Raw genomic sequence first — 15,581 nt, forward strand, 5'->3', positions numbered from 1 at the left:
GTGCCAGAGAACACTACATAGTTCAAGTTAAATACATTTATGATCCTGGCATCACCTCCCATTCTTTAAGGAAAAAAATATTTTAAATAATTTAAATAAAAGTCACAGGATGATATTTACTGTTTAGGAATTTAAGAGGGTGGAACATTCCAACACTTTACCAGCACATCTGGTTGTGGTTTCATGAATGTCCTTCCCTGAAGCCAGCTCACGGTCAGTTCATTTGGTTTCAAAAGGAGCTTGGATTTCTCAGAAGACCAACAAAAAAAGTGGTAAGAGTTTTCGGTATCAATTACAAAAAAAAAATTACAAAATAAGGCAGAAGACCACTAGTAAAAATGTTTCAATGCCATCACAAAAGACAATACAAAAACCAAAGTGCTCAAGTCGAAGGAGCAGTAAACTTGCCCAGAACATACAAAAGCTTTAAATATAGGTTTAGTATACACAAAACTCGGTCAGAAAAATTTGAGAAGATTCTTCAGTTTAAGTGAAGAGCTTGGGAAGCGCTTGGGAGCCCTGCCCTCGGCACCCCCGGGACCCCCCCGGCCCTCATCCTCTCCGGGCCTTGGGCGCAGCACGGAGGCTCACGGAGGAACTAAGACGAGAAGGGAAATGTCAGTTTAGGCGACGTTTTCAATGATGAGTACGCACTCCTCAATGAAGGGGCCTTTCTGTCCCTTCAAAGTGGCCACTAAGGACGGAAGCCGCAGATGTCCACGCTGCACGTGCCAGCTCGAGGGCGAAGCGTCTTCGGATTTCAGAGCATGGCAGCGAGTGCGCCGCACCTGCGGGCCCGGGTGCCTGAAGGCTGTACAGCTGAACGTGAACTTAGACACACGGGGACTGTGCTGGGACAACCGAAATCTGCGGGGGACGCCAGCTCGGGGAAGAGCAGCCTGCTGGAGTACCTGCACGCGCAGAGGCTCACACAGCTGTACGAAGACCTGCCCTTGACACCTGGAGACGTGCGTACGCTAACTCGGGCGCCTGTCCCCTTGCCCGGAGCAGGGCGCCGCATCTCCCCACATCCCAAGGCTTCACTCTGAGCCAGAAAGAGGGTGCCAAAAGGGAAGCTCTAGGGGGGCAGCTGTGCCAGAACCAGTCGGGAGCCCAGTGCCTGCCCGGGCCGTGGGCTCTGGGCTCAGGGGAGGGCTAGGGGGAGGGAAGGGACCTCCCAGGGACCGGAAGCCATTCTCCCACCCTTCCTGGCCAGCTCACACGTGCCCCTGGGCTGACCTTCTCTGCAGGTGGTTTCAGAGCCGCGGGCCGGGGTGCGCTGCCCTTCTCTCTCCCTGCCTCGCTGGGCCCTTTTCCCGCCCCCCAGCACTGGGGTCTCAGGAGTTTCATGCCATGCTACACGCAAGGCCCCACCAGACTCCTGGAGCAGCAGGTCGGGCCCAGCAGCCGGAGTCAGGTCAGAATATTGAAAACCAAAACTTACTTGGGAATGATTTTTGGCCTCCATTCTCTGAAAACTGGCCATAACCCTGCCTCGTGCCCTCTCCCTGTGGAGGCACAGGTGGATCGGAACTTAAAATACATTGCAGAGACACGGGGCATAGAAGACCGCCCAAGTCGCTTCTGTGTCAGCTCAAGGGACAGAACCAGTGGGGCACGGGAGACCCATATTCATTTACAAAGTTTAAATCTGTTTTGGAACTTGACTCTTTTCCTGAAAAAAATTTTAAAATAATCTCCCAAATCTCAAGTTTGGAAGTTCATCCCGCTAGTTCTGGCCTCTTTCATATGCACAAGTAATTCATTTTCTTCAAGTACAACAGAATAAAAAAGGAAATCCGATTTGACTCAGTCCAGTGTGTTAACCTCTAACTGCGTGGACCGCCCCATCAGCACCTACCACAGAAGCCCCACTTCCAGAGCCCTGCCGGCCTGCAGCCCTATGCGCATGTGCACCTGCGGCCCACGAGGACAGTCTTTGCTGACGCTTTCTAGATAAGGAGGCTGTTGGCTTAAATAAACAAGATGTTCCATTAGACAGATTTCTCTATTTATAGCTTATCTAAAATGTAATCAGTGATGTCGTCTAGTTCTCAACAAGGCTTTAAAAAAAAATGGTCCCTTGGTGTATAGATTTCTTGACTGTTTCTGGAAGATTCCTAAATGAGCACTATGCCTTAACAGCTCATATGCAAGAGGAATAACCCATCTGTAGTTTCACAAATAGAAAAAAAAGTGGCCTACAGTACCCTCACTCAAAAAAAGAGGGGAGTGAGTTTGCTCCCCAAAAAGCCCCTAACCCTGTGGTCCGCGGAAGTTTGGTTTGGTTTCTATCAAACATGAAGGAGCACAGCCAAACTATCTTAAAGGCATAGCTTAAAGGAAGGTATTAACTAGACAGGTAAGTCATCGGTTAATTCTTTCTCTAGAACTTGAGAAGTTAGAAAAAGGTCATTGAAACATTTCAGAAACAGCCATGTACGTGAACAGGAGAGAGGCTGGAGGGACACCTTACCACCTGAACGGCCGGGAGAGGCCAGCCTGCCGTAAGGTTCAAGTTCAAGAAATACTGTCATCCAGGATGCCTCCGTTACGCTTACAGTCTCTTTCACAAAATAGTATTCAGAAGAGAACAGTTTTCACTTTACTCCCAACCATTGTCTTTGATCATGTGGGCAAGCTCAATAATAAATTTTCCTTCCTTATATTTCTGACTGCTTTCAAAGGCATGTTCCTTGAAAAAGAAAAAAAGTAGAAAGAAGGTTTCAGGGTAGAATCGATTTCACTTTTCAACCTCATTACACTCTTGGCAAAGAAGATAAGTGTATGAGATCAAGTCTCCCCAGGTGTTCCTTGTTCTGCTGACCAGGGACGGGGGAAGAATCTGTCTCAATGACAAGCCCGGGCGGGCCAGGACAGCCCACCTCTACTCCTCCTTACCTTACAGATCAACTCACAGGGGAAGGGTAATTCACGTTTGTCCCTGAGCATCTACCATGCGCAAGGCAATCTGGGAGGTAGGAAGAGGAGCAAGATACTCCTTGCAGGGACTGCAGGTAAAAGGCAAGTGAAGGCAACTATGCCAAGCACCCTGAGGATTGTTCCTCCAAGATGTTGGAGGAAGAGAAGACCCTTGGATGGGCAGTGAGGGTGGAACAGAATAGGGGTCGGTGATGTGTGTGTGTTTGTGGGGGGGTGTGTGTGTGTGCGTGCACACTCTTGTGCAGGCCTCACGGAGCCCATCTCCATGCTGGGGACTGCGTCTCCTTGTGTGTGATGGGGAATACGGAGAACAGGAACAATCAGGAATTCCAGGAGGAGGGAGCACAGGTGGCCCTGCCCAAGATGGCCAGAATGGCTGCAGAGGACAACTGAATGAAGGCAGGCACCGGCCACACCCACACGCACCTCTTGGATGCCACCGGGGTGGTCGGGGGCACTGGGGACAAACTTGGGAGTCAACGGGAGCGGTGGGGAACAACAGGAGCAGGGAGTGTGTGTGGGGGGGGTGGGCAGAAGCTGCGCACGGGCCAAGCCCCCCGTGGGCCGGCAGCAACTGTGCCCAGCACCGCGGTGGGGTCTGCTGTCACCACTACTGCAAAGTAACGTTACCAGCCACCTGCGTGGGGGACACTCCCCTCGTTTCAGGGGGCCCTCGGGGGTCACAGGTCTGCAGGGCGGGGCCACATGCTCCCCCAACCAGCGTGGCTGTCACCCCTGCCCTGGGAGTGAGGTGAGCGCGGGTGCGCCCACGTGGGGACCTCCATCTTTAATCAGCTCAAAAGAGATCCTGTTACGAGAACACGGATTTTCTGACACTTCCAGCAGGAGGTCTTATTCCTTTGCAAATTTTGTTTCTGTTTGTGACATGTGTTTTATGTCTGCGCAGTCTCCGTGAGGCCGGTATGGACGGGTACTCACATATTTCCACCCGAGCGTGGTTTTGCAGTTTTCACAGTAGATGTCTGCGACCGCGTGCAGGCCAGTGAGAAGGACCCTCTCCTCCGCAGGGCCGCAGCCCACATTCACCCTGCAGGGGAGGAGGGGAGGACAGTGCTCAGGATCCGCCCCCCGCAACTCTCCACCGGCCCCCCTCCACCCCGCCCTGGGTGGTTCTTTCTCCAGCTAACTGGTTACCAGAGGCACTGCCCCCTGCCCACCACCACCTTTCATGAGAAGGAACAACTCTATTTCCCCAGGAGAATTTCCCCAGGAGAATCCCAACATGGGATTCACAGTGACCACAGTTCTGTATGGAGCGCGGTCAAAATCAAACCCACCACAAATGGGTCACAGACCACACCGCGTGTGGGAGCTCATTCTCAGGTAAGAGCACACCTCTCTCCCAAACTCTCACACTAGAGAGAGAGGAATTCCTGAAGATCATATCAAAACACTGGGTCCTTCCAGGGGCACCTGAGCGGCTCAGTCAGTTAAGCTCCCTGCTCAGCAGGGAGTCTGCTTCTCCCTCTCCCTCTGCCCCTCCCACCGACTTGTGCTCTCTCTCTCGCTCTCTCTCACTCTCAAATAAATAAAATCTTAAGAAAAAAACCCCAAGAACCAAAAACAAAACCACTGGGTCATTCTAGCCCACTGGGGAATTCTATCTACATATTCCGGCTTTGAGTAATTAAGTGCAGGGATGGACAGAAGCACTAGATGGGATCTGACCATGAACACAGCATGTCCACATGGCCAATGGCAATAGTACTCACACAGAATTGAAGAGGTAGGCTCGTCCCTGACTTCCCTGAAAAGACTGCAAGGAAGAAAAGATTTTAACAGATTTATTGCGGTAAGATGAAAAGTTTGGCATTTTGGGATGAAGGTGGAGAGACTGTTTCAGGTCACGGACCTCAACGTGAGTGGAAGGGCCGCCTTGTGGGCCATTTCGAGCAGCGCTCAGGAGGAGCAGTGACCATAGGCCCTCAGGACCCCGGACCCCACACAGGACCCAGAAGTCACAGCGCTCCTAGAGCCCTGGGGGGCTGCTCAGCGTCCTGATTCCCCCGGCCAGGACAAGGAGCACCACCGTGGTCAGGTAGGGCTGAGGGGATGTTCCCATGCTTTTCCACTGAAATTTAAAGCAAAATCACATCCCAAGATGACCCCTTACTTGGAGGAAGGGACCTTCCAGTGACATCTCCCCCAGGAAAGTGCTATAAGCTAAGAATGCTAAGAAGCATTCTCATGTAGTCTGGGATGATAAAGGAGGCAGGATGGGGTACAGTCGGGTCAGTCCCAGACTTAGCGCCCGCACCGTTCACTCTCAGCAAAAGAGGGAATGTGAGTTCCCTCTTAGGCAGATGGGGGGGCTCGTCCGCTTTGGTGCCAGGCTTAAGTGACCGAGGGGAACACAGGGACCTCAAAAATAACCAAATCAAGAGAACTTTTTTTTTTTTTGGCCTATCACCTCAGCACAAATTCAAAAGACGGGTGAGGAATGTTGACTGGAGCCCAGGGTGACAATATCTAAATGTAAGAGGCACACACTGTGTGACCAGCTGCCCCACTCCCAAGAATTCACTATCAAGACAAACAGAGTGCATAGGGAACAGTGTGACAAGAATGGTCACCAGTAAGTGTTTGCAGTTGCAAAAAGGTGGGACAGCGATACCCACCGACAAGTGAGCAAACAAGGGCACTCACGTACAGGACTCACGCAGACATTAAGAGGGGGACGGAAGCAGCTGGGTACGAGAGAGTATGGGGAGAAAGTCAAGACCCTGGGAAATGAAGGAGAGCTAGCCATAAAATGCCATGTCGTGGGGGCCCTTCAGTTAAAGGAAAAACCATAGGGCACCTGAGTGGCTCAGTTGTTAAGCGTCCGCCTTCAGCTCGGGTCATGATCTCAGGGTCCTGGGATGGAGCCCTACATCGGGCTCTACACTCAGTGGGGAGTCTGCTTCTCCCTCTCCCTCTGCCCCTCCCCTGCTTATGCGCTCTCTCTCTCTCAAATAAATAAAATCTTAAAAAAAGGGAAAAGGGAAAACCATGTTCTTATAGAAGAGAGAGAGACCATGTATGCCACACGACTAACAGAGACAAGCAGAAGGAATGGAGTCAGGGGTAAGGAGGGGAAAGCAGATCCGTCCCTGCCTCACGTGCACATGACACTGAGCTGTACCAGGACTCGCAGTCCCTTCCACGAGTACAGAGAGCAGTGCCCCCCGCTGACCCTGGATACACGTTCGCTGGAGCAACACAGAGACCCTCATGCTAAGCTACTAAGCCACTGCAGTTTGGGGGGCTCCTTGTTACTGCGGCATAACCTAGCCTGAGGCGAGCAGTGTTCTGATTGAAATATACAGCTTTCAGAGAAAAAAAAGGGGAAAAAAAAAGGAAAAAAGGAAAAAAAAAAAAAAGGGGGCACCTGGGTGGCTCAGTGGGTTAAGCGTCTGCCTTTGGCTCAGGTCATGATCTCAGGGTACCACGTCGGGCTCCCTGCTCAGTGGGGAGTCTGCTTCTCCCTCTGCCCCTCCCCCCCCGCCCTTCTCTCTCATTCACTCTCTCCACACTCTCGTTCTCTCTCAAATAAATAAAATCTTTAAAAAAGAAAAAGAGAAAAACCCTTTATAAGAGTTTCCTTTTCAAGTGGCTTTCTAGAATTAGGAATATTACTTGATGTCCAATTTAGCAAATAATCCACTTACGGGCTTCCCCACACATCCTTATCAGCCTTCAATTCTGTAGACCAATTTTCCTAATCCTCTTGCCTACTCTGCAAATTCACCCCCCTCCCCGCCAAATCCTTATTTTTATTTATTTAATTAATTAATTTATTTAAAGATTTTATTTATTTGAAGAGAGAGACACAGCGAGAGAGGGAACACAAGCAGGGGGAGTGGCAGAGGGAGAAGCAGGCTTCCCGCCGAGCAGGGAGCCCGATGCGGGGCTCGATCCCAGGACCCTGGGATCACGACCTGAGCCGAAGGCAGACGCTTAACGACTGAGCCACCCAGGCGCCCCCCTTATTTTTTTTTAAAACAGGGTTGGGATCAGTGATGTGGCCAGATCTGTGGCTCGGCTTTAGACGGAAGTCACACTAGAGCGGGGTCTGCAAACCGCCCTAAATGCGGGCCCCCGGAGAAGCGTTTTAGGCTCTGGGGGCCGCGCAGCCCCTGTGGTCAGGACGCTGGCGCTCCGGCGGGCACGGCGGCAGCCATCCGCGCTGTGGAAACCCACGAACGTGGCGGCGGCCCGATAACACGTCACGGAAACAGGTGGCACGCCGGACGTGGCCCACAGGTAAAACCAGAGCCTGCCAACGAGACCCGCCCGCCCCGAGAACGGCTCCCTTGGGCCAGGGCATCACTGACTAAGATGGACCCGGATGCGGGGGAACCCCTGTCCGGACCTCTGCCCTCAGGGGAACCGGCCTCTGCTCTACGTAGGAAGTGCTGTGGGCAAACAATGCGCGGAAGGAAAAGCGGACGCTTCCGGGACCGCCCGCCGGAGCGCGAGGCCCGGAGCGCGAGGCCCGACGCGTCTCGGCAGCGCGCATGCGCCGGGGGCGCCCAGGTTCCCAGCAGGGCTCTCCTCCGGGGATGCTCCGCCGCGGCTGCGGCTGTTTCCACCTAGTGGGCCTCTACTCTCTGTGGAATCAGAAAACAGCGTAACGGCTCTCGGGCTCCTTCAAGGCAGCACCTCAAACCCCCTCGGGCCCACCTCAGCACCGGTCCGCGCCGCGCGCTTCAGAACAAGGGCCCGGACGGCGCCGGACGGCGCCCGACGCCGCCGTCCGGGCTCCGGGGGGTCAGCAGGCCACACGGCTCCCCGGGGAGGCCCCGCAGCGGCTCTGCCTTCCGTGAACTCGGACGCGGTGACACACCCGGAGCCTGCCTCGGAGGCCACCGAGAGTGGACAAAGGAGCCACGGCAGAAACTCTTGCCTTGTTCCACCGCATTTAGGTTTCGATGCCAGCCATGATCACCTAGTTAAAACCCAAGCAGGTGAGCGTTCTTCTGAGTAAAACAGGAAGCCTAAGCAGAGATTCCTGAGAGGCACAACTTCCTGATAGACTTTGCTTTTGAAGGAGCAGGAGGCTCACATAGCCCCGGCAAGGGAGACCTGTGAGGATTGGGGGGGCGGGGGATGGTCATGACCCTTGAGGATGGGTAGGAGAAAACGGTCCCAGTTTCCCGAGGGCACACTCGCTCATCTGTCGTTTTGGATGTTCACAAGTGGTTGATCACAGACCTCACATGTTGCCCAAAAGAAGTCCAACTTAATAATAATGAATTGGACTGTTCTTATCACATCCACGAGGCTGTTCCAGGCCCTGCAGAGTGCCCAGAGCAGCTGCTGTGGGCCTGTTCACAGCATCCCTCCTGGGTATTTTTCTAAAAGATCCAATTGCCCCCATTCCCCCATGATAGCCTGTTTTCTTCTTAAGCATTCTGAGTTAACATTTCTTAATTTCCCTATTATTAAACTATTTCCCCAGATTTTCTAGACTTCCTTTGTTCCTTCAGTGTTTTTTGGTTTTACATGGACTTTACTGCTCTGGCAAGTAACCTACTCATCTTGCTTTTTGTAATTTTCTGTCCCAGCTGCCTAGCCCTCAAAACCCACCCACTGTGCAAACACCATGACCAACATCACACCAGGATCACAGCGCAGTCACACTCAATCACGCACAAAACTTTCATCAACGCTGCCCAGAAGGCTCTAGACTTGTAGGAACACAACCGACCCAGGAAGTCATGTGATGGTTAAATGTGTGTCCGCGGAGTAGGTACGATCATCCTTAAGGGGATCTCATCATTTCCCAGACACAAACCACTTGCCTTGGAGATCAGCTCATCGTGATTGGCCAGGTGGGCTCTGCAGTGGACACAGCTGTATGTTCGGTGACAGTTTGGCAGATAAGCTTGGAAAGTTTTGGATTTTGTCATCTTCACCATCTCGGCTGGGCACTCCTCGCTCAGCTCAGGGCTGGCACTGGAAGGCTGGTGGCTCTGCTGGGCTCTCTGACAAAAGAAACACTGAGAGATGCACGCAAGAGCCGTTGTTGTTCGGAGGGCGTGTGGCACTGTCCACACAGCTGGGACGAGAGAAAAATGTCACAACCTGTCAACGAATCAAGACAAAGCAGAGGGTTATGGAGGGAACGAAATACTTCAAGGAGGCATGTTTAGGATGTGTGTGTTTTGAGGAATAGGGTTGGGGGGGGCAGAACTAGAAGATCGGATTCTTTAATATCAGTCACTGTTTCACCATTCTAAATGTCGCTGGAAGTGGCAAAGTGAACTACTTTTACATACAAATACTTTGAGAAAAACATCTGATTAAGTATATTTTAGGCCTTAAAGAAAGAACAGCCAACAAGCCTTCCGTCTGAGTGAGGCCAGCAGCACTGCACACAGCTTGTCCCGAATCCTGGAATTAATGACTCAAAGCACCATGACATTTATGAATATGCGTGAGGGATCCAGTTTAATTAATCCTGAAGAAGTTACATATCAATCCAGAAACAAACCCTTTATATGGTCAAATGATTTTCGACAAGGGTGCCAAGATGATTCAATGGGGAAAGGGCAGTCTTTTCAATAAACGGTGCTGGGAAAACTGGATATCCACATGCAAAAAAATGAAGTTGGACCCTTATTTAACACCCTATACAAAAATTAACTCAAAAGTAGATCAAAGACCTAAATGTAAGAATGAAAACTATAAACTGTTAGATGAAACTAGAGGGGAAAATGTCCACAACACTGACGTGGCTTGATTTCCTCCAAATGACACAAAGGCCCAGACACATATTTAAATTTACAGAAGGTAAAGTGAGAGAAAAATGTGGGCAGAGCACCTGTAGAACACCAAAGAAAGAGAAATAAAAGTCTTAGAAGGATCCAGAAGGGGAGGGAAAATTACCGAACAACAGAACCCAGAAGCCAGTCGGGAAAGGTACCTTTAAGGTCCTGAAAGGCAATAATGGCTATTCCAGAATCCAGTGAAAATATCTTTCAAGAATTCCGGAATGACATTTTCAGACCACTAAAAAGTTTGACTTCTGCAAAATATCACTAAAGGAAGTGCAAGGATGTGCTTCAGACAGAAGAAAAACAACACAGAACGTTAGAGTCTAAAAAAAGGAATGGCGAATAAAGAGGATGGTAAGTCCTTGGGTAAACAGACCAGCAGTAGCTCATAGAGCTTTGAAAAGATAGAACTGTAGGGGGCGCCTGGGTGGCTCAGTTGGTTAACTGTCAGACTCTCGATTTCCCCTCAGGTCATGATCTCAGGGTCCTAAGATTGAGCCCGGGCATGGAGCCGGCTTAAGATTCTCTCTCTCTCTCTCCTCCACCCCCTCTGCCTTTACCCCTCCCCTAAAAAAATAAAAGAAAAAGACAGGACTGTAATACATGAGCACAATAACTCAGGGTGGGAGCTCCGCTGAAAAATTTCTAGAGTCCTTGTATTATTCAAAAAAGTAGATAAAGTATAGGTTAAGCTTCAGATTCTGGTAAAGTAGGATACATGTTGTGATTTTGATGAAATTTCTATAACAACAAAACCTAACTGTAACTTCCAAACCTACAAACGGGTGTATCAGTGAATGATAAAATGTCAGTCTAAAAGGACACAAGAAAGGGGGCGCCCAGCTGGTGGAGCATGCATCTCTTGATCTTGGAGTTGTGAGTTCAACAATTCATCTAGATGCAATTTACAAGAGATATACCTTAAAATAAGGACACAGAGTGGCTGAAAGATAAGGCTGGAAACCTGGATGGTGGCAACACAGACATAGGGTTTATAGTTATTTATTAACATTATATGTATGTGATTCACAATAAAGAAGTTAAAGTAGTAAAAGGATTGGGCATCTGGCTGGCTCAGTCGGTAGAACATGTGACTCTTGATGTTGGGGTCGTGGGTTTGAGGCCCATGTTGGGTGTAGAGATTACTTTAAAAAAAAAGTAGTAAAAGGATAGAAAAGATACAACATGCAAATAATAAAAGAAAAACTATATTAATATATTAACATTTACTAGATAGAAAAATGGGTTACTTCATAATGATAAAAATAGCAGGGAAATAATAGCAAGTGTAAATCTTACCACCTAATAACATAGCCTCAAAATATGTAAATCAAACACTGACATGACTTCAAAGAGAAATAGATAAATCTTTAATCAGAATAGGATTACTGGGGGTGTCTGGCTGGCTCAGTTGTTGAGCATGCGACTCTTGATCTCAGGGTCGTGAGTTTAAGCCCCATGCTGGACATAAAGCTCAGTTTAAAAAAAAGTAAGATTACTGATTATAGTGTGTAAATGTGGTATACTTATTGCATATTTATCTTATACTTAAAATATAGCATATATAGTATAAATATATTTATATTTTACTATGCCTTTCAGTGACTGATAGAACAAACACAAATGATTACGGGCAAAGAGGATGTGCACGATGTGATGAACAAACTGGACCTAAAAGACATGGAGAAAACTGTAAGAACTGCCGAATCCACATTCATTCAAAGCACACAAACATTTACAAAAGCCAGCCCTACAACAAGCCTCAACCAACTTCCAAAAATTGAAAATCTAGTATATTCTCTGACCACAGTACACTTAAGTTAGAAATCAATAGGAAAACAGAACAAGAAAAATCTTTGTATGCTTAGAAATACAGAAATGTACTTCTAACACAAATAAATGGAAAGATATTCTGTGCTCATGATTGGAAGAATACTGTTAAAATTCTCATTCGACCCAAAGCAATCTAGAGATTCAGTGCAATCCCTAGCAAAATACCAGTGGCATTTTTCATAAAACAGAGGATCCTAAAATATGTATAAAACCACAAAAGACCCCAATAGCCAAAGCCATCCAGAGAAGAGGAACAAAGTTGGAGGTATCACAGTCCCTGATTTCAAACTATACTACAAAGCCACAGTAATCAAGGCAGCGTAAAAACAGACACACAGATCAATGGAATTTAATAGAGGGCCCAGAACAAACTCACACATGTACAGCCAATCTAGGACAATGGTGGCAAGAATACACAATGAGTCTCTTCAATAAATGGTCTTGGAGACACTGGACAGCTAGGTGCAAAAGAATGAAACTGGACCACTGTCTTACATCATACACAAAAATAAATTCAAAATGGATTAAAGACTTGAATGTAAGACCCCAAACCTGTCAAACTCTCAGAGAAACCATAGGCAGTAAGCTCTTTGACATCATTCTTAGCAGTATGTTTTTTTGGACCAGTCTCCTCAGACAAGGGCAACAAAAGAGAAAATAAACAAATGGGATTATATCAAACTAAAAAGCTTTTCCACAGCAAAGGAAACCATCAACAAAAGACCACCTAGGAAATGGGAGAAAATATTTGCAAATCATACATCTGATAAGGGGTTAATAGCCAAAATATACAAAGGACTTACCACAAATTAAAAACAAACACCCTGATTAAAAATGGGCAGGGGGGTGCCTGGCTGGCTCGGTTGGAAGAGCATATGACTCTTGATCTCGGGGTTGTGAGTCCGAGCCCCACGTTGGGTGTGGAGCCTACTTAAAAAAAAAAAAGGGCAGAGGACTTTAATGGACATTCTTCCAAAGAAGACATCCAGATGGCCGACAGACACGTGAAAAGACAGATGACTCAACATCACTCATCTGGGAAATACCAATCTAGTTTTGATTTTATTGTAGTTTTTTTTTTAAAGATTTTATTTATTTATTTATTTGACAGAGAGAGACAGAGCGAGAGAGGGAACATAAGCAGGGGGAGTGGGAGAGGGAGAGGGAGAAGCAGGCCCCCCGCTGAGCAGGGAGCCCGATGCGGGGCTCGATCCCAGGACCCTGGGATCACGACCTGAGCCGAAGGCAGACGCTTAACGACTGAGCCACCCAGGCGCCCCTTATTGTAGTTTTCAGTAAGCTATCAGCTCACACCTTTCAGATTGGCTATTATCAAAGAGACAAAAAAATAAGAGTTGGCGAGGATGTGGAGAAAAGGGAAGCAATGGAAGCAGCCAAAGTGTCCAGTGATAGAAGAATGGATAAAGAAGATGTGGGGTATATACACAATGGAATACTATGCAGCCATCTCACCATGAAATCTTACATGGATCAACGTCAACAGTACTACACTAGGTGAAATAAGTCAGAGAGAAAGACAAATACCATACGATCTCACTTGTATATGGAATCTAAACAAAAAAAAATGGAAGAAAAAACAGAATCAGACTCACACATACAGAAAGCAAATGGTTGGTTACCGGAGGGGACTGGGTGGGGGGATGGGCAAAATCGGTGAAGGGGATTAAGGGGTATGAACTTCCAGTTATAAAATAAAGAAGTCATGGAGATACAATGTACGGCATAGAGAATATGGTCAGTAACTTTGTAATAACTTTGTATGGGACAGAGTAGATTTATGGTGGGGATCATTTCATAATGTATAAAAATATCCAGATCAATAAAAAGATCAATATGATGATCTTTAGTTGAAACTAATAGGATATTGTGTGTCAATGATTCTCTGATATTTAAAAAAGTATAACCTGAGGAGAGAAAGGAATGTACTTCTATATACCCATGTGTCTAAGAATGGAAATTAGAAGATATTTTTATTAATATTATTAAACAATAATAAAATAACTACTTTCTAGTACTTAAAGGGAAATGTATGATCTTATAGGATGTAGATGAGAAAATATGACAGGTGAAATTGATGAGCTAATTTTTTTTTTAAGATTTTATTTATTTATTTATTTATTTGAGAGAGAGCTCCCAAGTTGAGGGGGAGAGGGAAAAGGAGAGGGAGAAGCAGATTCCCCACTGAGCAGGGAGCCCGATGTGGGGCTCAATCCCAGGACCGAGACCATGACCTGAGCCGAAGGCAGACGCTTAACCAACTGAGCCACCCAGGCGCCCTTAAACACCTATCTTTATTTATTTAATGTATACAGCAGCTTTATTCATAATAGCCAGAAACTGGAAACAAGCCAGGTCAACAAACAGTGGTACATCCATACCCTGGAGTACCACTCAGCTATAAAAAAGAACAAACTATTAACATACACAACAACCTGAAGGAATCTTCAGAGGATTATGCTTAAAAAAAAGAAAAAAAAGGGTAGCCAACCCCCAAAGGTGACATACTATATTATTCCATTTATATAATATTCTTGAAGTGACAAAATCATGGAAATGGGGAACTGATTAGAGAATGCCGGGGGTTAAGGGGTAGGCTGAGGAGGGGAGGGAAGTGGGTGTGGATGTCAAATGGCAACACAGGGAATCTTGCTGTGATGATGCCTTTTTTTTTTTTTTTTTTAGGTTGACTCTTCTTCCCCCCAGAGAATTTTTTTCAATCCAAATTCAATTAATTAACATACCGTGTATTATTAGTTTCAGAGGTAGAGTTCAGTGATTCATCAGTCTTATATAACATCCAGTGCTCATTATATCACGTGCCCTCCTTAATGCCCGTCACCCAGTTACCCCATCTCTCCACCTCCCTCCCCTCCAGCAACCCTCAGCTTATTTCCTATGATTAAGAGTCTCTTATGGTTTGGCTCCCTCTCTGATTTCGTCTGGTTTTATTTTCCTCTCTTCCCCTATGATCCTCTGTTTTGTTTCTTAAATTCCACATATGAGTGAGATCATATGATAATTGTCTTTCTCTGACTGACTTATTTCACTTAGCATAATACCCTCTAGTTCCATCCACGTCATTGCAAATGGCAAGATTTCATTTTTGTGATGGCTGAGTAGTATTCCTGTGTGTGTGTGTGTGTGTGTGTGTGTACACACACATACCACATCACCTTTACCCATTCATCTGTCGATGGACATCTGGGCTCTTTCCACAGTTTGGCTGTTGTGGATGTTGCTGCTATAAACACTGGAGTGCAGGTGCCCCTCAGATCACTACATTTGTATCTTTGGGGTAAATACCCAGTAGTGCAATTGCTGGGTCATAGGGTAGCTCTATTTTCAACCTTTTGAGGAACCTCCATACTGTTTTCCAGAGTGGCTGCACCAGCTTGCATTCCCACCAACAGTAAACACCCATCTTTAAAAGTTAAAAAATAGGGATGCCTGGGTGGCTCAGTCGTTAAGCGTCTGCCTTCGGCTTGGGTCATGATCCCAGGGTCCTGGGATCGAGCCCTGCATCGGGCTCCCTGCTCAGCGGGAAGCCTGCTTCTCCCTCTCCCTCTGCTTGTGTTCCCTCTCTCGCTGTGTCTCTGTCAAATAAATAAAATCTTTAAAAAAGTTAAAAAAATAACAGAGAAACAACCCAAAGAAAATATAAGGAAGGAAATAAACAGGAAAAAATTTTATGCAACAGACAAGGAAAACATGGATATGCAAGAGAGGATCAACAAAGCCAAAAGTTTGTTCTTGGAAAAGACTAATAAAACTGATAGAGCTTTGTTCGACTCATTGGGGAGAGATCGGATATAAGTAATAACCTGGCAGAAATGGAAATGGAATATCACTTTCTTTGGATGAGATTTGTGGGTAAGAGGATGTTGTGATCAATTTAATATATTTGAAAATGTAAACCACACAGATAAATTCCTAGAAGAAACAGAACTGAAAAATGGGACTCAGGAAGAAACAGCAAACCTGAACAATCTGATAAACATTAAA

At 47.0% G+C, this 15,581-nt stretch overlaps 1 protein-coding gene across 1 annotated transcript; it reads right to left on the reverse strand.

The window, feature by feature from the left end:
* Positions 1-2,605: 2,605 nt before the first annotated feature.
* On the reverse strand, positions 2,606-9,006 carry YPEL1 (yippee like 1). The gene is made up of 4 exons (XM_021687871.2): positions 8,751-9,006; positions 4,677-4,720; positions 3,883-3,991; positions 2,606-2,695 (listed from the first exon to the last, which is right to left on the reverse strand). Exons 1-4 carry the CDS (start codon positions 8,865-8,867, stop codon positions 2,606-2,608), a joined length of 360 nt encoding a protein of 119 aa, XP_021543546.1. The 5' UTR covers positions 8,868-9,006.
* Between the last annotated feature and the right edge of the window lie 6,575 nt (positions 9,007-15,581).

Source organism: Neomonachus schauinslandi, chromosome 14, assembly GCF_002201575.2.
Source record: "Neomonachus schauinslandi chromosome 14, ASM220157v2, whole genome shotgun sequence".
NCBI classification, from domain to species: Eukaryota; Metazoa; Chordata; class Mammalia; order Carnivora; family Phocidae; genus Neomonachus; species Neomonachus schauinslandi.